Source organism: Microtus oregoni, unplaced genomic scaffold (genome assembly GCF_018167655.1).
Source record: "Microtus oregoni isolate MIOR12 unplaced genomic scaffold, Mior012 000047F_ref0000412, whole genome shotgun sequence".
NCBI lineage: Eukaryota > Metazoa > Chordata > Mammalia > Rodentia > Cricetidae > Microtus > Microtus oregoni.
This window is the reverse complement of record NW_024543221.1, coordinates 7,078,469-7,106,104: the sequence shown is the minus strand read 5'-3', so window position 1 is coordinate 7,106,104 and position 27,636 is coordinate 7,078,469. Positions and strand designations below refer to the sequence as shown.

Below are 27,636 nucleotides of genomic sequence, written 5' to 3'. Positions count from 1 at the left end.
TGCATGATGCTACTGTGAGCTTGGGTATGTCAAATACCTACTGGAATTCCCTCTTTCGGTTGTTTGGGGTATATATACCCACACCAGAGGTGGAATTTCAGAATCCCATAGTGGTTGTGACTTTTGTGAATAACTCACATACTGTTTTCTCATAGTGGTTATACCACTTTACATTCCCACTAGCAGTGTACAAAATTCAGTTTTTTATATCTTTGCCAACACTGCTGCTGTACCTGTTTTGTTTTGGGAGTAGACATCCATTGAGTGTGGTATCCTAGGTAGGAGTCATGGTATGATACGCATTTCACTCTCCTGGTGGAAGACAGATTGAACTGGGCCAGGACTATGGTAGACAGGAAGACAACATTAGATAGGAAGGATGGTGACTTGAACTAAGAATTAGGAAGAAGTCAATTCTAGAGGGAGTAGATGTTAGTGGATTCGGGGACTCATTAGAGCAGAGTCTAGAAGAATCAACAGCTGATTTTTATTTTCCGAGGAGGTAGGCGAAGGGTAATGCCAGTCACAGAGATGGAGAAGATAGAAAAGGGGTCCTGAGTAAACAACAGAGCCTACAGTGTCCAGAGGGCCTGGGGTTTGGTGCTGCATGGTATTAAAGCAGACTACAGTTCTAGAACAGCCATGAAGAGCCATGAAGAGTGGTGCTGGGCTGGAGAGAGGGCTCAGTGGTTAAGAGTGCTTGCTGCTCTTGCAAAGGACCCAAGTTTAGTTTCCACTACCCATGTTGGGAGCTCACAGCTACGTGAAACCCAAGGAAATCCAGCCCTCTATAAGTACCTGTACAACACACACACGCACTAATAAATAAAAGAAAAAGATTGTTGTCCCCTGAGCTCCCTTGAAAGCATAATGATTCTGGATAATTCATGGCAGTGACATTGCGGACAGTAGTACTGTTAGGGGGTGTCTCAAAAGACCTCAGGCCACTGGGTATTTATTTATTCATAGACTTCGACTGTGGCATGGCCAGGCACTAAGCCAGCAGCTGCCTCCTCTTCCCCAACCGGTAAAATGTCAGCAAAGCCCTGTGGGTGATAGACTTGAGCAGTTCAGCTGAGGAAGAAGAGGATTCGGGGATTCCGGAATGAAAATGCTGCATGGCACGGCTTTTGTCAGCTCTGCTACCCTGTTCTCCTGGAGATGCTCCTGGAGGCTGATTTCTTCCAGGTGCAGGACATTTCTAAATCTCTGGGATTAACAGTACTTGATGTAAGGTGTGTTCGTGACTTAACGTTTCCATAAAGGATGCCGTAAAGATTGACAGCCTATGGTTAAGTGCAAAGATGGAGGCTCCTGTATGCTCGTGATCATTATAGCACTATTTGTATCTGTGCTACAAATCAGCCTGCCTGCTATATATTTTATTTTTTAGCATTCTTATTTATTCATAAAGTACGTAAGCCATAAGAGTGGTTTCAAAGGTCAAATAGACGAAGTTAACACTGGCCCCAGCATTTGCTGCCTATGTTAAGGTGTCATCTTTCCATGTCTTCCTTTCACAGCGCAGGTCCTCATTAACTTCTTATGTCTGTCAGTCACCTGTGTGTCATTTCTTTAATTAAGATCATTGAAAAGGTTACATGTAGTTTTCATTTTGTTTTTCTGAGACAGGGTTTCTATGTATAAACTCTGACTGCCCTAGAACTTGCTTTGTAGATCAGGCTAGCTTTGAACTTAGAGATCCACCTGCCTCTGCCTCCTGAGTGCTGGGATTAAAGGCGTGCACCACCACCAGTCAGCTCGAAGATTACAACTGATCTATCCTGTTTTACTTCCATTTATCACTGAATATAAAATAGCTTAAAATGTATTATTTTAGAACTTCAGACTGTTTCACTTGTAGATTTTTGTCCTCATAGCCACTGTTCAGCCATTAGCTAACCTGATTAGCAGGGGACGAGAGAATTCAGAAAGGTAGGAAATAGCCTCTCCCTGTCATAGAACAAAGCCTGTGCCAGCAAGTCTTAAACCTGCTTGTTCATCTGGGAGTTCAAAAGTAGAATAAGTGGAATGTTACAAATAAGAGAATTTTGCAATGAAAATAAAGAATTCTAGAAGTTCAGAGATAGTGGGAATTAACAAGGTGAATGAACTTTAGGTCTGACTGAAGGATGATTAGAAATTAATAAAGGGAGATGAGGTGAAAGGTCTTGGAGGCTGGTTATGAATTAAAAATAAAATCATATTGTCTGGTCAGAGTAGGGCGTATACCTGCCTGTAATCCTAGAACTCAGAAGGCTGAGGCAAAGGGACCTTAAGTTTGAGGTTTAAATCTATTTTCTAGTTTAAAAAATATATTTAAGAAGGGGTAGAAAACAGAATTTAGGGAGAGGGGAGTCATTTGAGATGGTCTTGAGGCATTTTCTTACTTTTACACCCTAAGCGCAGCCCAGCTGTGTAAAGCCTGTGCAGTAATGACTGCTCATCATCATCCAGAGGTTGGAAGATGCCTCGCAGTACACAATCTTTTTCTGGGGTCTTACTGTCATATTAAAGTGAAAGAGCCATAATATTATACGATTAATAAGGAGTTTTGTATCTGAAAATAGCAGCCAAGCGTTCTGATGTCAATCACTTGTCTTTTAATTTGGTATTGCAGACAAGGGTTCCTGCTATCACAGAGCCCCCCATACCTGGCCGTGCCATAGGCTCATTATCATGATGAACCTGTATTTTGGGGTACTTGCCAAGTACATTTTTGTCTCTTTGGAGGTGCTTTTACAGACAGACAGTTATTGCTGAGTGTTCTGTGTAGCATGCCAGAGGATTTAAGAGCTATATCAAGTTAGCAATGCTTGCCACGGGGGACCCTCGAACCTGGCACTGGCCCCTTAAAGCTAACCGAGGGTTACTGCTATTGTGTCCTTGCAACAGAATGATTTTGATTCCTGTGTTTTCTGTTCCTTCAGTTTCTAATTTGTCAGTCTCTGACCACCCGAGAAGCTTCCAGTTCTGCCATCAGAGATTAGTCGCTGTCTGTGCTTTTTTTTCTAAAAACTAAAAAATGAGAATTCATGTGTTGTATTAAAAGAGATAAGCGCCACCCCTTTAGTGCACATTTTTTTGAATAAAGTATATTACAGCATCTCAAGGTACCATTACAGTTCTGCTGGGCTGCAGTACCCGCCCTCTCCTTTGTCCTCAGCCCTGGTGATACTGCTGTTCAGTTTAGCCAAGAAATACGAACAAAAGGTGTTCTGCGCTCCTCATAAGTACGGGCACTGACACAGACCTAGCGTCTTGGCTTTGCCCTGCCATCCAGAGTCAACCCACACATTTTTCTGAGATGCTGGGTGGAGAACATCAAAGGTTGCTGCTCACTGTTAGCAGGTACACGCTGAGGGCTTGCAGTTTGTTACTAGGCACAGGTGAGAGCTGTAAGCCTGGTTCTCATTTTCAGAGATGGGAGCATGGTGCACACTGGGTAGACACATAATCCCAGCATGGGCTGGCATGGATAGGCTGTTGTCCTCCTGAGTGTTTGTTATGTTACTTGGAGCACAGAAGTAAAGCAACAGTGTCACTACAGAAGCTAATATTATATGGAAATTTGTGCAGATTCCTATCCTGTTTCCTTTTGTGCCAGAAAAATGTTACTAACCATGAAAGAGTTCTCTGTCCTCATTTCTTGAAGTAAACTATGATATCTTTAGGATTCCCGGGCAGGTAGCTTTTAGAAGAAGGAATAAAGTCTAGTCTTTAGACCTTTGTCATTCGCTTAGATCCAATAAAACCTAAAATTTGATTCTTCAGGGACACTAGTGACATTGTAAGTATTCCATGGCCTTACGGCAAGTGGCTTTGCTAGACAGCACAGATGAAGGTTGATTCCTGTCATTAGAGAGAGTCTTATTGGACCAGGTTGCCTTTCTTGGCTCTGTCAAGGAGCTGAGATCCTTTTGCAATCTTGGCAGCAAATGGAACTAATTGAACTTATATGGTATAGAATAACAGCCATTTGTGTGTGTGTGTGTGTGTGTGTGTGTGTGTGTGTGTGTGTGTGTGTGTGTGCATGTGGTGGCCAGGAGTCATATCATATGCCCTCAGTTGCTTTCCACATAATTATTATTTTTTTGCAACAGTTTCTCTCAGAATGCAGAGCTCACTGGCTAGCACATCAGTTCACAGTTGTCTGGGCTCTTTAGTTGGATCTGATGAAAGTGTAGCTTTGGAGAGTAGACAGGTAGGTACTGCTTGTTGAAATACGGGCGGCGGGGCTGCGTCCCCGGCACCCGGCCATCCACATGGCTAGCTCTAGCTTATGCCCCGAAATAATTACATGGAAACTGTATTCTTTTAAACACCGCTTGGCCCATTTCTATCTAGCCTCTTCTAGGCTAGCTCTCGCACCTGGACTAGCTCATTTCTAATAATCTGCTGTAGCCCACGAGCTGGCTTACCAGGAATGATCTTAACCTGCGTCTGCCTGGAGTGGGAGAATCATGGCGACCCACTGACTCAGCTTCTTTCTCCCAGCATTCTGTTCTGTTTACTCCTCCCACCTATGTTTTAACCTATGAGGGCCAAGCAGTTTCTATATTGCTTAACCAATGAAATCAACAGATTGATATATGACACTCCCACATCAACTGCTGACTGTAGAAACAGTTGCTGCTGCCTGGCAGTGGTTCCCTTTCCCAGCCCCTCTCCTCTCCTTGCTGCACTGTGTGAGGGGAGAAAGCCTGGGCTTTGGAAGAGGCTCAGTGCATTTGAAGCCTGACTCTGCTGCCTGCTAGTTTTGTACTCTTAGCGAATGTTTAATCTCTTGCCTTAGTTTCCTCAGAAGGCAGGAGTAACAGCTGAGTTACACTGTTTAGGGCCTAGCACCAGATGTCAACCTCTCTTCTCTTTTCTGGTTTTGTTCTGTCCACGTTCTTGTTCCATTGCCATTCTTTGCTGTCTGCGCATCCTTCCGTTGGCAGTGTTTCAGAAACACAACCATACTGCATGCAGCCTGGTTTCAATAAAGACATGGGGCACCCCATTTCTTTCTTAAGTATAAATTACCCCCTTTTCTCCATCCACATAGGAAAAAGAGGGACACTAGTGTGATTTTTGAGAAAGGGGGTTGTTGAAAAGGCTCCCCAGCCCAGACTCGGAGTTTCTCTGCCAATTGCATAATCTTATTATGATAGCTACAGATTATGTTAGAAGTCTGGTAAGACTTCGTCTTGATTTTACCAAAATCAGGGTTTATTTTTACATTCCTTAACATAGTCAAGTTAACTATTTAAAAGGGATAATGTTTGTAATATGTAAAATGTTCCAAGCTTGCTTGCCAAAGTCAGTCAGTTTGGCAGCCAGGTTGAGCAAAGGCTTATTTTATTAGGAGTTCTTTTAGAGTTCTTTATTTTATAAATGGGCATATTTTATGGAGTTTTGCCCCATGGAATACATTGCACAGTGTGCTCTGCATTTCAGAATATGAGCCTTGGTGAGCCTTTACCTTAATAATGAATGTTAAGAAACAAAATCAGTTTTATTTCATAAAATGAACATAGATCTTGAAAATGAAGCAGATATACTCTGTATTTCTTTCCACGTTACTAACTGCTGGTTTGTAGGGCAAGAGAGAAGTGGGTGGGGGTATGGCTTAAGTTTTCTCAGAGATTTTTGAAGGGTTGTAAGATACTTGTTAGACAGTGATGCTTAATAAAAAGGCATTGTTAAGGATTGGTTACTTCTTAGACTCTAAGAAAGAGACAGCTGCTTTTGACTACACCTTCTTCCCAAACGTAAGTGTGTTGCTAGGTGAAAATAATTTATAGAATTTAACATTTATAGAAGAATTATGATTGCTGTACTGGCACTCTTGTCAGTAAAATTAACTGTACAAAATTACACTTTTAATACAAACCAGATATTCAACTGATTACTTGGCACTTGGGAGTTTGAAGTATAGCTTTGTACCAGAGGCATATTTGGAGCTCAATAAATATGTGCTAGATTAAAGAAGAAAAAGAATTCTCAAGACATTTTTTTTAAAAAAAATTTCAAGCAACCCCAAACTTAAATTTTTACAACACCTCTTTGGTTAAAATAGTCAGCTGTGATAAAACAACTTATGGTCTTCTGAAAAGGAATGATTTAGGCAAAAATCACTCAGTGACTTCATGGAACAAAATAAGACTTAGAGGGTGCGTGAGCCTTAAAGAAGAAGCTGGGACCATAGGAGAGTTTGGAGAAAGTATCATAGTAAATGGGAGGATTTCTCAAACATGGACAGTTGTGCAGGTCCTGAAGACAGGGGCAAGAGACCTGTAGGAGCTAAGCCAGGACAGGTTTCACTCAGTCATTCGCTTGTGTTGAGATCTGCCCGCTGTGCAGTCTGTCACAGGGTGTTCATCATGTTCAACTCTGAAAAGCCATCTACAACAACCTGTCCAAGCATACTACTCCCTGGATGCAGTGAGTTCTGGATGTTCTGCAACCATCATTACAGCATAGATTTATTGCTGACTACTTTGTATGCGTAACTATTTACTTCTAATACTTGTGGTTGATATTGTCCTAAGTTTTTAAAACAATTTTCTGTACCCTTCTGTTTCTTTAGGACTTAGCAAGGTGTCTGGCATTTGGTAAACATTCAGAAATCAATCGTTGAAAGAACTAAATAGATAACGGGGCACCAATCATGTTCTTCCTGCAGAGAGCTCGGTGATAGTGTGTGAGAAGTAGGCCCTGCTGGTCTGTCACATGTGATGAGAGCTTCCTCGGCAGTGGGAGAAAGTGTGAAGGCCTTACCTGTCTTTGAGAATATATTATTGTTCTTTAGAGCTCCTCATTTGCAAACAGCCGACCAGAGGATGGAAAGATGGCTCAGTGGTCCAGAGGACCTTGGTTCGATTCTTAGCACCTATGTGGTGTCTCGCAGTCACCTGTCATTCCAGTGCCAGAAGATCCTACACGCTCTCCTGGCCTCCAAAGACACCAAGCCACATACAGTGCGCAGACATATATGTAAGCAAAACAATTGTACACATAAAAGATAACATTTTAATAAGTGAAAAATAAAACCAACCCGCCAACCGTAGCCTCATTAGTGAGGAGAAAAGGAATCAAGGTGCAGTGCATTGCTTCCGACTTGTAGACGACTGAATGCTGTTCTAGGAGGAGGATGTAGACGGGAACTGTACTTCTAGTGACTGAATGCTGTTCTAGGAGGAGGATGTAGACGGGAACTGTACTTCTAGTGACTGAATGCTGTTCTAGGGAGAGGATGTAGACGGGAACTGTACTTCTAGTGACTGAATGCTGTTCTAGGAGGAGGATGTAGACGGGAACTGTACTTCTAGTGACTGAATGCTGTTCTAGGAGGAGGATGTAGACGGGAACTGTACTTCCAGACGACTGAATGCTGTTATAGGGAGAGGATGTAGACGGGAACTGTGGCTCAGGGAGAGCCAGCCTGAGAGCACATTCTTCCAGCAGGGGAATGTCCTTACAGGATAGAAGTGTAGTCAGAAACTGACTGTCAGTGTCCCCTGTGCATGCAGTGGGGGTCGTAGTGAATACTGTGTAGTCTGGGTTCCGAGGCATTAGTGTGGATCTTTGGTTTTCTGCTGCAAATAGTGATTTGTTAACAGGTTACTAGAAGCTAAAACTGCTTCATTATGAAGGAATACCCAGGAAAGAGTTATTCAGATGTGCGATTTCATCACTATAGGGCTTCTCTCTAGTAGTTAGACTCCACATTGAGCTCCAGTTGTACTGCTTTTTACCCAACTGAAATTCCCAGTGAGCAGCATTAGTGTCCAGCAGGTGTTTTGACCTGAGGATTGTAGGCTTCATTCTGCATTCCGCACTCTTCGGTTACTTAAGTTTAACAAGGCTTTTGTGGCTTTCTTACAATCGTTTCTCAGGCCGCTTATTAATGGTATTATTCATGTCATATTAAGAAAGCCGTATTGTGTGCTCATTAAGGTGTTTTGCACAGTGTTTACAGCAACAGTCCGACAGAGAAAGGCTTGGGTTTAAGGGTAAAGTGCTTTACAATACAGTGTAACTTTGCAGGGCTCGTTTGCTTCCTAACCTCCAACTAAATTATGTATATTTAACTTACATGTCCTAAAAAAGAATGTCAAAGCTACTGTCTTTAAAAGTATTTTTTTGATTCATCAGTTGTCCCTTTTAGAATTCTAATTGTTTTGAACTGGTTCTTTCCCATTGGTGGTAAGTAGGCGTTCCTAGATTCTTTTTGGGTGTGCATTGCCCAGGAACAGAGCCCTGTGGTATTTTGATTATACTGCCTTCCACCATCCCTGTGATGAATGCAGAGGTTGAATGTGTCTGAAAATGAATATTCCATGACTTGCTTCCCTCACCCTTCAGTTAGCTGTAGATTAGCGGCTTTTCAGACAGATGCTAGGCCTAAGATTGTCTTAAGTAGAAAGATTTTGTTAATAGTGTAAGAGGAAGTTATACCTTAGGCCCCCAGTTATCCCACTCCCCTCTATTTTGTATGCAATATTTCTTTGTTGTTGGCCAAAGTAGCCTCATTCCTTGCTTGCTCCTTAAGACCAAACTCAACTAAGAGAATGTTTGTTTGCTTGCTTGTGTGTGTGTATGTGTGTGTGTGTGTGTGTGTGTGTGTGTATACACATGCACTTATGTCACAATGAACATGGAGGTCAAAGGACTACTTGTGGGAGTCCATTCTCTTCTTCTACCTTTTGGGTCCTGAGGATCAAACTTGGGTTGTCAGGCTTGGCAGCAAACTCATTTTTTTTACCTGCCAAGCCATCTCACCAGCCCAAGAGAAAGCTTCTTGTGACCTTAAGTTGGACTGAAACTGTTCCATACGTCTGACTAGTACACGTTTTGGGGGTAGGGTGGGGGGCCCATGTAGATGAGCCAGCATCATGTGTCTTATACACAAACATCTTTTCTGTAGGAGCATCCCTGTAAACACAGTTTTCTCTCCATGTCTTCAGCAGACAGACATCTTGGTTTCAGGTGTTAATTTTTGGCTGTGTTGGCACGGGGATCTGATACTTAACATGTTCACTATATTTTGGCCTCATTTGTTGTAGCCTAAAGCACATCTTCCCAGTAATATTCTTAATGACTTTAGGGGGAAATTGCAGACTAAGAAACAACTAAATTGGAGGTGAGAACAGCCCTCCCCCAGCTAATCAGGAGCTGTTAGGTGCTTCGGTGAGCTTTAAAGTAAGCAATGTAAAGGGGAAGCAGGGCAGCAGGACCAGCCTGAAGGGAGATGGCTGTTCTGTCCTGTTGAGTCACCACAGACCCTTCAGTAGGAACTTGGGCTTCATTTTCCCCTGCACATTGGCACATTCTCTCAGTTATAAAGAGAATCTAAAGCTGTGTGTTAAAGTGCAGACCTTGACTGCTGAAGGCATGCTCATAGTCTAACGCCTGATCGATAATAAAGAGATCAGTAGGATTTTATGATCACATTGTTTAGAGATTAAATATTTTATTCATACTCAAAAATAATTGCCCTAAGACATTTTGTTTAAAATCATATGTAAAAGAAAAGCAAATTTCATTTTTATGAATTCCCCTAAGATATAAATTATTGCAGAATGCACTTGAGTGACATGGGAAGTGTGTCATGAGGGTCTCAGAGTGAGGAGAGCATTTTGAAATGATGTAATGTCTGCTACTTACCCACAGGTACACAGGTTTCACATAAAAAGAACCAGTTATGCATCAAGTTTACATTAAATGCGCTGGTACGGAAGCTGCTGCGAGTGCTCATCAGCATTGTGACGTAGCCTACATAACATTTCAATTATCCTGTGGTCTCCTTTATTTAATTTGTGATTTTTATAATAAAATGACCTTTCTAATGATTTTAATAATAAAGTTTGTTACCAAAAATATTCTAAAAGATTCCACAGTTATATAAAATAGTCTGAATTTAAAACTTGTAAGAATTAAGACATAGGATTTGGTCATGCACTGTATTTATGTCCTTGGTTAAATGACTGAGAGCTTTAACAGCATAAGGTTGCCATTAAAATATATAAAGACATTACTGATGACTTCATGGGGAAATTACTGCACCCAGGCATCACATTATATTTTACAGTTTGAAAACAAACCAAGGAATTTAGTTTTATTATTGTCGTCTGCACTTTATAGAAAAAATTGAGGTCTGAAAATTGAATAATATTTTAAATATAATTCAATAGTTAACAATATGTGGTAGAGTTCTGGTCTGTTTGATTTGAAATCCCCCCCCACACACACACACACAAAATTAGATATACTTACTTGAATCCTAAAGATTTGACATAGTGAACATGATGCTTTTAAAAAGATATCCAATGGATAAGCAGCTCAGCCTTTTGTAGAAACCCGGAGTCCATCGTCTGTCACATACACTAGAGAGTGTCTGCTGGACCTTCTTCACGTCCAGCAGTATTTAAGAGCTAGTTGTCACATCCAGCTCTGTTGTGGGCACCATGCAGGTTCTTCTTGAGTTCACAAAGCTGAAATGGCCCTGATTGCGCAGACCGCAGAAGAACTGGAAGAGCACACTGGTAGCAGGCTCAGGCCACTCTGGCAGCATTGGGTCATGGAGACAGTATCCTGACAGGACCACCTCATCCGACCCTGACGAAGAATCCTGCCTGATTCTACACCCTGTATCTCTTATGCATGTTAGGCTTACACATGTTAGTTGATGTGGGGCACACAGTGGGTTTTGAGTGCTAGTGATAATAAGTGCGCTTTATATGTGTGAGGTGAAATTTTATTGCTCATTAGATCTTAGATCTATAACTTGTAAGTCATCTGACTGGGTATTTCTTAAAACTGCAAGAGAACAGATGGATGAAGTCTTGCTTCATAGTCAGACATTGAAAATATTACTGGATTACTTTTATGTATTTTCTTAAATCTAAGCTTAATGATCAGGGGTTCTATTTAAAATTTTATCTTTCTCTTAATAAAAGACAATCCAGTAAGCAAACAAATCTATAATGATTGAATATTGCAAGCTGACTCTGTCTGGGGGCAGAATGTGTTTATTGATTAGGGAGAGGCACAGGGAGCTTTTGGGTGCCAAAATGTCATGCTGTAATCAGTGGCTACCTAGGTATGTGTGTATATAAGCATCCATCACACTGTCCTTGAATTCTGTCCCTTTGTCTGAAGACTCCAGTGCTGTGGTGGAAGAACCATATGCGGGATTTGAGAGAGCTCCATCTGCATCCTGACATCTCTTTTCACCCTCTTGTTCTTTCCCTAGAACAAGGGGAAGGCTAGAACTATGCTGTGCTAGCTGGAGTCAGACAAGATGGAGGATGGTGGAGGGTTCCTTTTAGCTGGCCCACTGCTCTCAGTAGCTTCTCTGGGAAAACTGGTCTACTTTTAGTTTTCAATTTACTGCTTAAAATCCCCCCCCCCAATTTCAAGATGGTGAAAATGTAGCATTTTGATTTTAGAATTTCACAGGGTGGGAATATAGTTTGTGGCATGAGCACATGAATGTGTCTCTCCCCTTCACAAGCCTCTTATCTTCCTACTTTGGTCCTTGAGGGTAGAAATGATATCTCTTGCTTTTTTCTTGCTCAGCAAGTGCTTAGTGAGTTGGAATTTTTGGGTGGAGAAGAGGTGACAGAAAGACTGATTTACTACTGCTGAGAAAATAAAAGGCTGTCCTTCGGCAGCCCTCTCAGGGAAGGCAGTCATATATCTTCCCATCGCCCTGTCTGAGACGGTAGGGAGAAGCACGCCAAGACTGTAGAAAGATTTAAACTTTCCAGATGGGAGAGTCGGATTTAGGGTCGGGAAGAAGGCACGGGAGGGTGATTTGAACATTTCAGACAAAAGAAAGCCTTGGAGTCCAGATTCATAAGCCCCCTTTCCCTTCATACCTCATCCTGTAACAAGGGTCTGGGAAAACTTGGTATGCTCAGTTGACTGGGAAACCTGCATGAGTCTCCTTTGTGGGAAATGTCTGTTCACGAGGAAAGCATGTGGGAGCTCCCACACGTCCTGTTAGGGATAGAACCCGTAGGCTTTTGAAAGTTCCTTCAGAATCTTTGTTCTGGATTGTGTCATGGAGAGCTAATGTCCCATCATCTAGCCTGTTTAACAGCTTCTCCCCACCCCTCATTTGTTTGGGTTTTGTTTCTTTGTTTGTTTGTTTTCAAGACAAGTTTTCTCTGTGTTGTCCTGTCTGTTCTGGAACTCACTCTGTAAACCAGGCTGGCCTCAAACTCACAGAGATCCACCTGGCTCTGCCTCCGGAGTGCTGGGATCAAAGTTGTGTACCCGACTTTAATAGTCTCTTTTGGTCTGATGCTATTTTCTAAATTAATTTAACTGAAGTTATTTTCAAATTATAGATGTAAGAATAACACTGTAAATTTTAAAAGGAACTAGGATTTCCTAATCTAAACCTAGTTATCCTGGGAGTTCCCAATTTTGAGGTCAAAATATAACAAGTGTTTTTCTGTAAACGGGATTGGTAGGCAGACTGATGGCTTTACTGAGACAAGTGAAACTGGGCCTAGAGTTTATAAGACCTAACCCAAGTAAAACCTCTTCCTAACTCTGGCTTCTGACATCCATCCAGTCTTAGCCTGTGATGAGCCAAGCTAAAGCTCTTTGCTTCTGATACATGAAGAAATCATGGGTCATCCCTTCAGGAAGTCAGGAGACAGAAAGAGATCCTCGGTCCCCATCATATTCCAAGTCCATTTCTTCAAATCACCAAATCACATCAAGGCTTGGTGGCTCCTATTAAGATCCGGAAGTTAGCTGCTGGGTTGTGTGTGTCCCCACTGGTGATATATAGCCCAACTGAAACCATTACCAGATGGCACTAGACCATAGCCTGGACAAGGATGGTTCAGTTATACCCTGAAAGTTCTGTCCCCTGTGTCCATGGGTGTGCCAAAAATGTTATTCTTGTGTATCTTCAGGATTGAGACTTCATCTTTTGAATTGTTTCTGTGATGAGTATGAAGTGTCCTTCTCCATTTCTTCTAATTGATTTTAGTTTGAAGTCTATTTTGTTAGATATTAGGAGAGCTACACCTGCTTGTTTCTTAGGTCCATTTGATTGGAAAATCTTTTCCCAACCCTTTTCTCTGAAGTAATGTCTGTCTTTGAGGTTGGGGTGTGTTTCTTGTACACAGCAGAAGGATGGATTCTGCTTTCGTAGCCAATCTGTTAGCCTGTGTCTTTTTATAGGTGAATTGAGTCCATTGATATTAAGAGATATTAATGACCAGTGATTGTTAACTCCTGTTGCTTTTTGGTGGTAGGGTTTGTATGTTTCCCTTCTTTGGGTTTTGCTAGTGTGAGGTTATCTGTTGCCTGTGATTTTTGTGGGTGCAGTTAGCTTCCGTGGGCTGGAGTTTTCCTTCTAGTACTTCCTATAGGACTGTATTTGTGGATAGGATTGTTTAAATCTGGTTTTGTCATGGAATATCTTGTTTTCTCCATTGATGGTGATTGAAAGTTTTGCTGAATATAGTAGTCTGGGCTTGTATCCATGGTCTCTTAGTATCTGCAGCAATCTGTCCAGGACCTTCTGGTTTTCATAGAGAAGTCGGGTGTAATTCTGATAGACTTGCCTTTATATGTTACTTGGCCTTTTTCCTTTACAGATCTTAGTATTCTTTCTTTATTCTGTATGTTTTGTGTTTTGATTATTTGATGAGGGACTTTTTTTTTGTCCAGTCTATTTGGTGTTTTATAAGCTTCTTACACCTTCGTAGTCATATCCTTCTTTAGGTTAGGAAAGTTTTCTTCTATGATTTTGTTGAATATATTTTCTATGCCTTTGAGCTGGAGTTCTTCTTCTTCTATCCCTATTATTCTTAGGTTTGGTCTTTTCTTGGTGTCCCAGATTTCCTGGATGTTTTGTCTTAAGAATTTATTGCATTTAATATTTTCTTTGACTGGTGAGTCTGTTTTCTCTATAAGCTCTTCAACACTTGAGATTCTCTTTCCATCTCTTGTCTTCTGTTGGCTATGCTGCATTTCCAGTTCTCATTCATTTACCCAGATTTTCCATTTCCAGAGTTCCCTTGGTTTGTGTTTGTAGCACTAAGTGCCTATATAAAGGAAGTGGAGAAATCACACACTAGTGGAACACACCTGGCAGCTCTAGAACAAAGAGAAGCAGACTCACCCAGGCGAAGCAGACAACGGGAAGTAATCAAATTGAGGACTGAAATTAAGAAAATAGAAACAAAGAAAACAATGCAAAGAATCAAGGAAACAAAGTACTGATTCTTTGAGAAAATCAACAAGATAGACAAACCCTTACCAAACTAATCAAAAGGCAGAGAGAGAATATCCTAATTAACAAAATCAAAATTCAGAAGGGGGACATAACAACAGACACTGAGGAAATCCAGAGAATCATTGGGTCATATTACAAAAGCCTGTACTTCACAAAATTGAAAAATGTAAAATAAAATGGACAATTTTCTGCCTAGGTACCACATACCAAAATTAAATTAAGACTAGGTGAACAATTTAAATAGACCTGTAACCTGCAAGGAAAGAGAAGTAGTCATCAAAAGCCTCTGAACCAAAAAAAAAAAAAAAAAGCCCAGGGCTGGATGGTTTCAGTGCAGAATTCTACCAGAACTTCAAAGAAGAGCTAATAACTATACTCCTCAACGCGTTCCACAGAATAGAATCAGAAGGAACATTGCCAAACTTTTTATGATCCTACAGTTACCTTAATACCAAAACCACACAAAGACTCAACCAAGAAAGAGGATTATAGACCAATCTCCGTCATAAACATTGATGCAAAAATACTCAGTGAAATATTGGCAAACTGAATTGAAGAACACATAAAAAAAATCATCCACCATGATCAAGTCGTCTTCATCCCAGAGATGCAGGATGGCTCAACATATGGAAATCTATCGATTTAACCCACCATATAAATGGTGGGAGCATAGGGGTGGGGGGAGAATGGAGGGCAGAAGCAGAGTAGGAGGGGACAAGGGGATGGGGAGGAGAACTTGAGGGAACTGAATAGTCAAGATGGGGGAAGGACAGAGACAGAGAGCAAGGAAAGAGATATCTTTATTGCAGGAGCCATTATAGGGTTAGCAAAAAACATGGCACTAGAGAAATTCCCAGGACTCCACAGGATGACCCCAGCTAAGACCCTAAGCAATAGTGGAGAGGGTGCCCAAACTGGCCGTGCCATATAGTCAGGTTGTTGACTATCTTAAATGTCACCATAAAACCTTCATCCAACAACTATAGAAGCAGAATCAGGGAGCCACAGCAGAGCACTGGACTGCCAAAGATTGTGAGGAATAAGAATATGAACAAAGAGGTCAAGACCATGTTGGGGACACCCACTGAAACAGTTTACCTGAGCTAATGGGAGCTCACCAACTCTAGCTGGACAGGGAAGGAAACAGCATAGGACCAAACTAGTCCCACTGGCACCAGGATTTATCCCTACTGCTTGCACTGGCATTTTGGAACTCATTCTCTTTAGAGGAAGATCTTTCTTAGTCTAGATACAGTAGGGAGAGCCTTGGTCCTTCCCCAAAGTAATGTGCCTTACCCTCTGAGGAATGGATGGAGGTTGTGGGGAGAAGGTGGAGAGAATGGGAGGATGGAGGGAGAGGGAACTGGGATTTGTATGCAAAATGAAAAAACAGATAATTTTTTAATAAAATAAAAGAAATATAATGCTCAGATCACTAACTAGGAAAAATATTTGCCAGAGTTGTAATATGTCATAACATTAACTTAAGATTCCTTTAAGTAAGGAAAGTATGTGTAAATTAATAGACAAATAATGTGATTGTAATTGTGTGATTTATAATAAATTATGGAAAATCTAGTACAGCTACTTTCCAGAAGAATTGAAATACATGGAAAACAATAACCCAGAGAGCTCCCATGCTATATCTCAGTGGTGGCACTGGCTACACACACGTTCAGGGCCTGTGCTAGGCATGGGGGAAGAAGACACAGGTTTTATCTACGCGAGAGTGTGGGTGAGTGTTCTGTTTTCAGACTTAAGAAAATGAATTATGTGTTTTATAACAGACAACAAAGTCAACATTCAAAAAATACCTATGTTCCTATTTTCTTCTCACAGTTGTGGGGGCTGAACCCCAACCTGGGCCTTGCACTCGCTGGAGTGAGCCAGCACCCTACCACTGGATCATATTTTAAAATGAACAAAACACTTAATGAAAAAACTATCAAAGGTACATTTTTATAATTTTAAAAAGGAAAAGGTTATATATGGTCTTTCTGACATTAAATGGGAAACTCAGAACAAATGCTTGGGGAATTTGAAATACCCTTTCAGCTTCAAGTACTCTGAGATTTGCTGTTGTAGTAAACCCCTGAGGTGGCTGACAGCTGCTTCCGCCAGTGTTCCTAATAACCTGGCGTTAGGTCTCATAGTGTCTCTACCTCTGGCTAGCACTAGCCCAGATGTGCTGGGTTAGGAGTCTCTGCTCACCAGTTCCTGAGCTCATCCAAAGGTCGCACCTGGAGACTCTGCCCTACTCTCCTGTCATAGTTTTAAGCATTTTCCCCTAAATTTTTTTTCCCTTTCGTTAAATCTTTACTTAGATACTTAAAATTGTAAGCCCAGGGGGTTTCTGTTGACATGTACATGAAATGTTTAACACAAGGGTTTGAATTTGCTTGGTGCTTGGCTCAGCAGCTTTTATCCTAACAGTGTTGAAATATTTCCCAGGAGACAGAAGATACAGTGATCTGAATTGTCTAAAATTCCAGAGTAGAATGTAATAGAATTTCACAGCAGGAAAGGACTTTGGAAACAATTTAATCCAACTCTTTATTTTACAGATGAGGAAATTGGAGCCAGAGAGGTTAAAGCCCAGTTGGAAACAGGTCTTTTGACTTTTCACTGTGGTCTTTTTATTAAAAACAGCATCCTTGAGATATGCTTCTAAGTATTGTGACATCATTATCTGGCTATTGCTAGTATATACAGTTGGTTTCAGAGCTGGCAAATGAAGCTAAGCATGGTGGTGCTTGTCTGGGATCTCAGGACTTGTGAGGCAGAGGCAGGAGGATCTGGAGCTCAAGGACAGCCTTTACTGCGTAGGGAGTTTGAGGCCAGGCACAGCCTACATGAGACCTTGTCTCGGGGAGAAAAATACATGAATTTATAATTTTAACAGGCTGGGGCTTAGATTCCGTGGTGCAGTGCTGCTGGGCATGTAAAAGGTCCTGAGTTCAATACCCAGCACCAAAAAATATAAAATGAAGCACAATTTAGCTTGACTGCACCACTGGCGAAGGTAACAGGGACATCTCTGCAGCTTGAGGACACTTATGTTAGCGCAGAGGGGACTGTCGTGCGCATTCCGATTGTCCCTAGTTGCAGTCTCTGATCCTCAGCTGGTTTTGCTTTCTTTGTTAATCAGACTTTGATGAAGAAGAGTATTATTTCTACTAAGACTGCTAAGGGTTTTGCTTTGACCTTTATTTAAATAAAGCTCTTGACAGTCATTGAGTTAATTTTGGGGGCAGGGGTGGGCATGAGATATGCTGGTAATTGAACCCAGGGCCCCATATAGGCAAGCGAAGTTCTCTGTGACTGAGCTATACCCCGACCCCCATAAATTTAATTTTTTACTTAGAAATGTACACGGTAAGGGAAAATCAGTTTCACCACTTACTGTTCTTAGACTTGTACCTAAAGAATGTCTGTAGATGTTTGAGGACACAGATCTAACTCCTCACTGGAAAGTGAAGATAATAAACAGCGGCAGGGGAGCACTTACATGTTGTAACTCGGTGTATGCACTGGGTTTTTATTATGTTTACTCCTTCCCCCAGCCTGGTTCAATTGAATTCAAGAAAGATTAGTAATATTGAGGAGGTTCTGTAATTTTAGTACACCTTGAATGTAGGTGTACTAAAAGTTAAACAAATATTAGATTATAAAATAACTGAAGAATTTAGTAATTATTCTGTGTGTATGGTTGTTTTGCCTATATGTATGTCTATGCACCATGTACATGAAGTGCCAATGGAAGCCGGAAGAGAGTGTCAAATTCCCTGTTAGAAGTGGGTGTTTTAATCCCAGCACTCGGGAGGCAGAGGCAGGCGGATCTCTGTGAGTTCGAGACCAACCTGGTCTACAAGAGCTAGTTCCAGGACAGGCTCCAAAACCACAGAGAAACCCTGTCTCGAAAAACCAAAAAAAAAAAAAAAGAAGTGGGTGTTAACCATCAGGTAGGTGCTGGGAATCAAACCCAGGTTTCCTCCAGAAGAGCAGCAAGTGCTCTTAGCCACTGAGCCATCTCTCCAGGCCCTGTTTATACTTTTGCTCTCTAATAATGAAAGCCTTGGCTTGCTAGTAAAGGAATCAATTTTAGATTGGATATGAATTAAACAGTTGACTTGAACTTCCTTATTAGAGGCAGGTGTATGCTTTCACAGATGTGAAATTGCTGTGCAGAGTCGTACCTGATCTCAGGACTTGTGAGGCAGAGGCAGGAGGATCTGGAGCTCAAGGACAGCCTGTGATGAAATCCTAACAGTGGGTTCTTATGGATAGGACCCAGTGTTCTGGAAGTAACAATTTCAGTGTGCCTTATCTTAATGAAGTATAGTTGTTGAGTTCAGCTTAGTGAAACCTACCCTGTTAAACACAAAACTGCCCTCAATTTCCAAGCTAATCTTTTAGACAACTCTTTGTCTGTACCCAGATTATCACTGACTTCACTTGAGGAGGCACAGAATAAGTTTATACCTGAAGGCCAAGCATGTTAAAATAGCTGTAGGCATGTTCACTTTACTAAAAATATGCTTCCCATATTTATATATACACAAATATTTTATACACACACACACACACACACACACACACACACACACACACACATCCAACAGGTGAACTGGAAATATTACAGGAGTCCTACCAAGTACAAATCTTTATTTATCTCAGATATTCTTTTCCCTGTAACACCATCAACACTTAGAATAGCCAGTGTTGTAATCTTGATTCGTGTGTTTACAGGGATTTTCAGAGGCTTCCTCCATCATTGAGATTAAATCTTATATGTTTTTTGGTCACCGTCTTATATCGCCTTCACTCACTGAAGTAGCTCCCAAGCTGGCTCCTTGCCTTTAGTGTCCCAGGGCGATCAGAACAGTCCTCCAAAGCAGCTGTTTTCACCATGTCTGTTCTTGCTTTGGGAGCGTTAGTGTCCTCCTGTTTCTGTCCCCACCTTCATCTCTTGATCTCCAAATTCTAATCTTTCTCCCTCCTCCCCGTTCAGGTTCTTGGTGTCTGTGTGTGTGCTGCTTTGAGAGTGTCCAGTACAGTGTTGACCCAGAATTCACTTCCTTGACCTGCCTCCTGTCTACCTGCTGAGCCCTTCCCAGAGCACCGAGTTCAAATTCTGCTTCTTAGCTCAAGTCCCAGGAGATGCCTTTGGGAGTACACAGTTGGGTGCTCTCCTGCCTCATTCGTTTCATTTAGAGAGTGCCATTAAATTTTGAGTATTTCTTGTGTTGGTCTCTCTCTGTGCTTACCTGCAGGTCATATTTTCCTGGCAGATTGCCTAGGGCAGCGAGTGGCACAAGCTCTGACTGTATAGACTGTACTCCAGGACCTGCTGTACTAGATCCCGGGAGGGGGACTGGAAGATTTGTGATAATTTAAAAACTGAATCACGCAGATGATTTCAATGATGGGAAGAGTACTTGGTGAAAGTTAGAGTGTAGTAAATATTTGACTTAGGTAGAATTAAGTATGTTTTTTTTTAAATTCAATCTATTTTAAGTTCTTTGAAAATGTCTTATATGTTGCTTCTTTTCATCTATGTGGTAGTCTTGAAGACATACAAGGTAATACCTACTCCTGATACTCTTCTCAACCCTCCCATGTCACTGTGATAAACATACAGGCTTGACTCATTCCCTCTCCTGTTTGCAAATGTAATGTGTGTTTACATGTAGTTCATATAACCAGCATATGACTTGAGGGAAACTTAACTTTGTCCAGCAGCCCTCTCTGTATCAGACTTTGTGTGTGTGTGTGTGTGTGTGTGTGTGTGTGTGTCTATGCGTGTATCTGTGTGTGGTGTGGGAGTGTGTGCACACACACATTCTGTTCAGTATCTCAGCATGGGCACACCACCATTTGTTTAGGCATCCTTGCTGTTAGACCGACACTCAGCATGCTCTCGATTCCCCCCACACCTCAGTGAGCATCCTTGCATACACCCTTTTGTCTCCCTGTAGCAGTTGCTGGTTGAAAAGATGCTTTTCCTACTTGCCCTCGTGTCCTTTTAGAGTTAACAAGCAGTAATGCCCAACCTATATCAATGTGCAGCTTCTTTTTCTTCAGGGGTGGATGTGGATTGTAGCCCTGACTCTCCCACTAACTACTCTGTGGCTTGAGATCTTTTTCTCATTTGAATGGGTGGCTCTTGAGGTTTCTTACAGATCTCAAGGCCTCATGCCAGCCAGGCTTGCTATGCCCTCTCTGTAACAGTCTGAGAATCCACCCAGGTTCTGTGCGTGCCCAGCAGATACTCTGACACTGTCCTACCGTTAGTCCCCACCAGTTTTTTTTTTTCCAGCTATTGGCCAATGTCATTGAAACTGTAAAGTAAGCCATAGAGGTTCAAAGAACCTAAAAATGAAGAACTTTTTGTTTATTCATGAGTTGTCTATGTTACTTGACCATACTTGATGGCATTCCTAAAAGAACAGTAGTAATATATTTTTCTGTTGGATAATGATCAGTGATTTTCAGAAAACTGTTCCCTCTACTAGCTCCCAAGCCTTGAGTAATGCAGGGACTTGTTCATGAAGTTTAGATAAACCCTGCTCTTCCCACATACCTTCTAGTTTCACTATTCTCTTATAGATTCCTCATATTTAAAATAGCTATTGAGCATATACTAAATTTATTTTTAACATTTATGAAGTACTTGGTGTTTATCAAGTACTCCTTAAATACTAATCTCCCACTCCCACCTTTTTCTCACTTCTTGGTGTATGATGTGTAGTAGCCCAGCCTCTGTTCTGGTTTCTAGATATCCAGATAGGCAGCACTTCTGCATCTCTTAAGCATGCAGGAAATGCACTACTCAGGCAGTTGTGGTTATTGTTATCCTTTGAGTCACTTGACACAGGCCATAAACATTCATCTGCAGCGAGCGAAAAATGCCCTGGAACCCAGGCTAGCTTGTCTCCGGGTGTCTGTTTCATCTTCAGTGTAGCCGTGTGCCGGTGATGATTCATGGAAATACTTAATGGTGAAGAATAGTTGTGTTTTTGTTGGGAATTTTTGAAAGAGTGCTCATCAAAGTGTGGATTCCTCTTTTCATATTCTTCTTCTAACACCAGCAGAGTCTTTCCTTGCAGAGAATTCTCTTCCAGATACTTCACAGTATGGTGCAGTGTTACTGCAGAGCCCCAAAGTGCTGCTTGAGGCATTTTCAGTCTCTCATTTGGAGACTACCATAAAGCTCAGATGCTTTATATAGGTTTGCTCTCCCAGATGCTAGGAGGAGCTACTTGGCATGCATGAAGCTGGTCCTGTCCCTGTGGTGGCTGTGATGGTAATCCTGCAGTCACCAGGAAGACCCTGGCTGGGACAGGCTGCTTTACCTGTGTCTTCACTCCTTTGTCCTACAGCCTCGCCTTCTTTCTTTCCAAAGCTCATGAAAAGAAAGAAGTTGAGGGAAGCAGACCTAGAGCCTGTGTGGCTTTCCACCTGTCCCCAGTCACCTGTGAACTTGGCTTCTTCTCGCCTTTATTTCTGTCACCTTCTTTGAAAGCTCCAGTCACCCCCGTCCTCCCCACAGACTGGTTGCCGCCTTGTGCATGCACGTGCAGTGGGCAGTCACTGGCCATGAGAGGACTGGAACTGAGCTGACCAGAACTGCTGCTCTTCCCTGGCATGGGGTGCTGGTGGCTGTTAACTAGTTATGAGTCCTCCAGTTTCTAAGTGCTTTTAAAAGCCTATTTGATGCTTTCTCGAGGGAGGGGATGGTACTGCAGCCAGTCTGCAGCTAGGGAACTGTCAAGACCCCTTCTTGGCTGCACCGCAGTGTGTGAGCGAGTGCGAGAGTGCAGCTGCTACCTCTCCTCTGGCCTTCTCTGCAGGGAGAAAGGCCAGTCTAGCCAGGAACAGGCAGATGTGGCCGCTGAAGGCTCTTGTTTCTTGGGTTGGATGGTTTGGCTGTCTGGAAGCAGGCATATGTTTTGACCATATGATACCAAAAGGTGAATTAACCCCATGAAAAAGAGATTGTCTGTCTTTTTTTAAAGGAGTTGTTGATTAGAACTGGATACTAAAACTCAGGTGAAAGATCATTGAGCAGGGCTTTTATTAGCTGGGCATTAGAAGGCAAATGTGAAAGCTGTGTCGGACCCAGGAAACGCCAGCCAAGTTAGACTTCCTTCGCATGGCCTAGTTTCCATTTGAGTACCATTTGGGGATGTTAAAGAAACAGCCCTACAAATCAGATGGCTTTCGGCTGCTCTACCTGGCGGGGGGGGGGGGGGGGGGGGGGGGGGAGGTGTCTAACATCTGCTCGACATGCTTGTTAGTACAGAAACTTCAGAAGAATCGAATGTTTCCCAAGGAGGGGGTATCTTCATGGCAACCTCAATTTTTCTTTTTCAGCTGATGTTGACAGTTTCTACAAACTGTCTCAAATTTAAAGTAAAATGAAGTCTGCGCTCAAGCAGAAAGAATCCTCTCTGTAGGGAGTAAAGTGGTCATAGATTCCACAATGAATTTCTCAGTTGAAAAACAAAATGTGATGGGGTCAAGTGGGAGGAAAGAATGTTCACGTATTTACAACCCAAATGTCTGCCATAAAATCTCATTTCTTTGCAAATTCTTACTGTGATGTAGTCCAGAATTGTAGCTCTATGGATCATTTTTGGTCTAGGGATGACAACATCTCTTAGCTTGTGGAATTTCAAGAGGTCCCGAGGACATGTGTGACTAGAAGACTAAGAGATGAAGGCACGACATGCAGCGGTTCACATCCCTGCTCAGGGCCTTCCTCTTACTGTATGTAAATAAGTGTTTCTCATAGCTCGTTAATAGCTCCATCCATGGAGTTCTTGTGGCTTAGTCTTTAAATGTCAGCATGTAGTTGTGATTTGAGTTAACCTGGCCCAGTGGAAGTGCTAAAAAATACATATGTGCACATGTACATTACTTTAAGTGAACGTATATGTAATATGTGAATTATATCTCAATGCTATTATAATAAAAATTAATATGTAATTACATTTGAAAATATGGGTTCATTGATTCTCTCATAGATTTATTCAAAAGAAGTTAATTGCTTCATAATTTCTCCAGGAGTGAACATTTTTACGGAAAGGGTGCTTTGCCTCTATGTTTGCTTCTAAGCTCTGCTCCCTGCTAGCTGTGCCAATGCACCCTTCCCTCGTGTGCAGCACTTGACACAAAAGTGCTTACCAAACGTATGGGTGCTAGGTGGTCTTGTCTTTGTAATTATGTCTTTTAATTAAAAAAATTACCACACTCCATTTGTGTGTAGGCATTGAAAGAAAGCTGTTTTTTTTTTTAAAAAAAAAATATTGCTTAGGAAAATTAGATAAAGGTAACTGCTACCAAGAAAAACTTACTATTGAATTAGACGAGGAGAAACAAATATAAAGGGTTTGGGGAAAATCATCATAGATAGTATTACAGTCAGCATTACCAGTATATATTCAAATATCCCAGGTCCTAAACCAGAGAAAAGACAGTGACCTTCTGTGTGATGTAGATGAAGAGGGTGCCAGTTGAGCACCGGTATGCTTAAGTTACAATTCCACAGTCACAGAGTGCATGTAGCATGCAAAAAAAAAAAAAGAAGAGTTCCTGGGGTACTGAATCGTAGAACCCCTACTTTAGGATGCAGAGACACAAAGCAATGGAAGAAAATATAGGAAAATATAAAGTAGCCTGGTTCTGACATTGAGTGTGCGTGCGTGTGTTTGTGTGTGTGTGTGTGTGTGTGTGTGTGTGAGAGAGAGAGAGAGAGAGAGAGAGAGAGAGAGAGAGAGAGAGAGAGTTGTTTGAGCCCCTAGTTTCTTGCTGTCTTCATTCCTAGTGGTACTGACTTTTCATCATTGAGCATGAATGGAGTAAGAACACGCACCCACATACTAACCTAACAAGTATTGATTTCTATCTCCCAAGAGTTACAGCAGTGAGGGTACAGATGTTTCTTCCTAGGCATGTAGTCTTTTAGAGCTTAAAAAATAATCTCTACTTACAGAGAAAGAATTATTAAGTATTCTTAGGAATGCTGTGAATATTGTCTTATTATAAGGCACAAACCTTTTGCCTTATATAATATATAATATTGCCTTATTGCAAAGCACAAACCTCTCCTATATTGTTCTTACTAGAAACAGACTTGGAGTCCACATATCTCAAGAAAGGAAGGAAGGGAGGGAGGAAGGAAGGAAGAAAGGAAGGAAGGAACTTCTTATGTAGTGATTAATGCTTTGCAGTTTACAGTTGTCCCTGTGGGTTCCCTTCTTCATGTCTACACACACACACACACACACACACACACACACACACACACACAGGCACAGCCCAGAAAGCAGCAAATTAGCCGTTGAGGAGCTTCAGAACATGGGCTGCGCAAACAAGACAGAATAGTGGCAATATCAGTGGAAGCGTAAATGAGGAAGGGGTGTTCTGCAGGTCCCAGCCCAAGACACAGAATTACGTGTAAGTAATGACTGCTGAGGGAAGGAAAATTAGCCTCTCCCAGATATGTGCCCTCTTACTGCTTGTTCAGCACAGAGTGCTAACAAAAGAAAAAATGGACTTCGCAGTGTGTGTTTATATATTTGTGTGTATGTGCACACAAGCACAAGACAATATTAATCAGAGAAAAGAGCTTTCAATTTGAGAGTGGGAGGAAGACATGGGGAAGACTGGAGGAGGAGAAGGAATTTGGGAACACTATGTAATTTTATTTCAAATAAAAACATTTTTTTCTTTAACAAGCTCCAGTTCTCCATACACCTCTGCTGTTGAGAATGCAAGTGGCCAGAAGCCAGACGAGGTCGTCTCCAAAACTGGGGCTAGAATGGAATCAGCATGCATGCTCGCTAGGATCCATTCCTGGGCCTCTGGGCTGAGCAGTTTTTCCCTCTTGACTGTGATCATTTTAATAGATTTGTGAAGAAAACACAAATGCAGAACACAAGTCTTTTGTAGAAACGGATTCACACACAGTGCAAAGTCCATGAAGTTTGGGAGCCTGGCTGTCATTCATGGCTTTGCTGGGAATTAGATAGATCCATCTTAAAGAAATTCAGTGGCAGATGAAAATAAGAAAGACATTTCACTCCACAAGGAATCCTAGAGTAGACTGTGAACTGTGGGAGGAGTCAAAGCTTGGGGTAGAAGGAGTCAGAGGTTGGGTGAGAGCAGTCAGTGCTTGGGGTGGGAGGAGTCAGAGCTTGGAGTGGAGAATTGGAGGCAGCATTGCAGGTTGTTTTCTTCTACTGTGATGGGTTGCAGTAGATTTCACTTTGGAAGCATCTGAAGCTAGGAAATACAGTCATTCAGTCAGCAGATAGTCTCACAGAGTGTCTGTATTAATGAAGTCATTCTCAAACTTTTTTCTCATGGTCCTTTTACACAATGGAAAGGGATTTTGTTTCATGTGTAATAGCTGAAATGTACCATATTGATATTGAACCTTAGAAAAGTTATTTAACTCAGTAATAATAATAACAACAACAATAATATCCAGGTGGTTGTGATGCACATCTTTAATCCCAACACTCAGGAGGCAAAGACAGGTGGAGCTCTGTAAGTTCAAGGCCAGCCTGTTTTACAGAGTGTGTTCAGTACAGCCAAGGCTACATAAAGAAACCCTGTCTCAAAGTAAATGGATGGATGGATGGATGGATGGATGGATGGGAGGGTTGGGTGGATGGGAGGGTGGGTGGATGGGAGGGAGGGAGGGTGGGTGGATGGATGGACGGACAGACGGATGGACGGACAGACAGACAGACAAATAAATAAATAGATAAATAATAGTAAACCAAGCCTGAGCTGCAGAACGAGGTCACTGTAAGCTCAAATAACTTGTGAGATCCTCTCTCAAAAGTTTTAGATACACAGTCTTTAATAAATCTGTTGGAATACTTGCTTCGTATGTGTGAGTCCGTTCAATCTCCAATATGGAAAATAGCTATATATAATAAGTTCTTTATATAATAATAAAAGTTACATTTTTATGAAGAATACTTTAACAATACAGCTTGTGGTGTGTGTACTCTTGTTCTTTTCTTGCGGGTCTCTGTGATGTGTGGTCATCAGAACAGAACAGGGTTTTGATTGGAGACAGTGTATTGTGTTGTAGTCTGCTTGAAGTAAACAAAGAAAATTTGTACTTCCATAGATACATATTTGGAGCCTCAGAGACCTCATGAAAGGGTCTCGGGAACTCCCTGTGGTCTTCAGGCCACACTGTGAACCACTGTGCTTTAGAGCAATGAAACATGAATAGTGGGCTCTGTTTGTTCACCAAATGTTTATTTAAAAGGTTACCATGGGCCAGCAAATGAGAAATTAATGGATCTGGTAGGGATAAAGAGTTCAGAAGTTGAGGCTGAGTTTGGAATTTCTTGCAAGCTAAGTGTTGTATGTTTGGGTGGTCAGGGTACCAGTGATGCTAGGTAATAGTCACAGACACTGTGGGAAGGTGGTGATTGGAAATATAAGCCCATCCTTCTTAAAGTACATTGGAAGGTAAGCATAAGAAATTGAAAACTGGAGCATCAGCTGGTATCTCAGAGAGAAAACAGTGTTTCTAGCACAAGAAGGTATTGGTGTCATGATGGGGGATGAGTGTAGGCTGCTTGGACTGGAGGCTTGGGGACAAGGACTGCTGTCAGAGAGGGTCCTGCCGTGAGTCCATCAGCAGTCCTCCAAGGACTCGTCTCAGCCGCTCTGTATGTCTTCTGGAGCACAAAGGCCCTGAGGTGGAGGTTCAGTGTCCTCACTGTGTGACATCAGGCCGTCTCACTTACCCTCCTGGGAGTCTTCACGGAGGAGCGCTCAGTCAGGCCTCTGTGTGTGTGGGGGGGGGGGGGGGTGCTCTTACAGTACACAGCTTTCTTTCTGATCCTTCTCTTGATTTTTCCTTTTTTTTTTTTTTTCAGGCCATCCAGACCTTTCAAGTTCCCGAGAAGGTAGAGTAATTTAAATCATCTTGTTTGCTAATAAACTTCTCTGCAGTTTCTATTTCTCTGCTTTCTCTACATTTTGTTCTTTCTCCCTTCTTCATTCACATTTTATGAAGGAAAAATACATTTCTTTTCTCATACAGCAACTGCTTTCAGAACCCAATATCTAGAAAAGTACTTTTCAAACAGAGCAGATTTTCTTACCCTTTAAATTCTCTCTGGGTCTGCTTTCATATTTGTCTAGCTATTTTGCATTTTTTCCTATTCAAGTTGGCTTTTCTATCCTTTTCGTTGGCAGGAGGGGCCAGGGTCACGTGCACCTCCTTCATCTTATTTGTTGAATAACAGTATCTACCATTCTGCCAACTAGTGTGACTTGAATTAATGGTAGTTTATTTCAAATGCATTAGATGTTTTTCTTCATTTATGTGGAATTTTTTATTT

At 41.8% G+C, this 27,636-nt stretch overlaps 1 protein-coding gene across 5 annotated transcripts in view; it reads left to right on the top strand.

Moving 5' to 3' along the window:
- Positions 1-27,636, top strand: part of Disp1 (dispatched RND transporter family member 1) — a 158,083-nt gene that overhangs the window by 109,810 nt on the left and 20,637 nt on the right. For all 5 annotated transcript variants that reach the window (XM_041635510.1, XM_041635507.1, XM_041635509.1 and 2 more), the window contains one exon: positions 27,169-27,198. In XM_041635510.1, the coding sequence (XP_041491444.1) occupies positions 27,169-27,198 (30 nt within the window). The remainder of the gene's footprint in view (positions 1-27,168; positions 27,199-27,636) is intronic.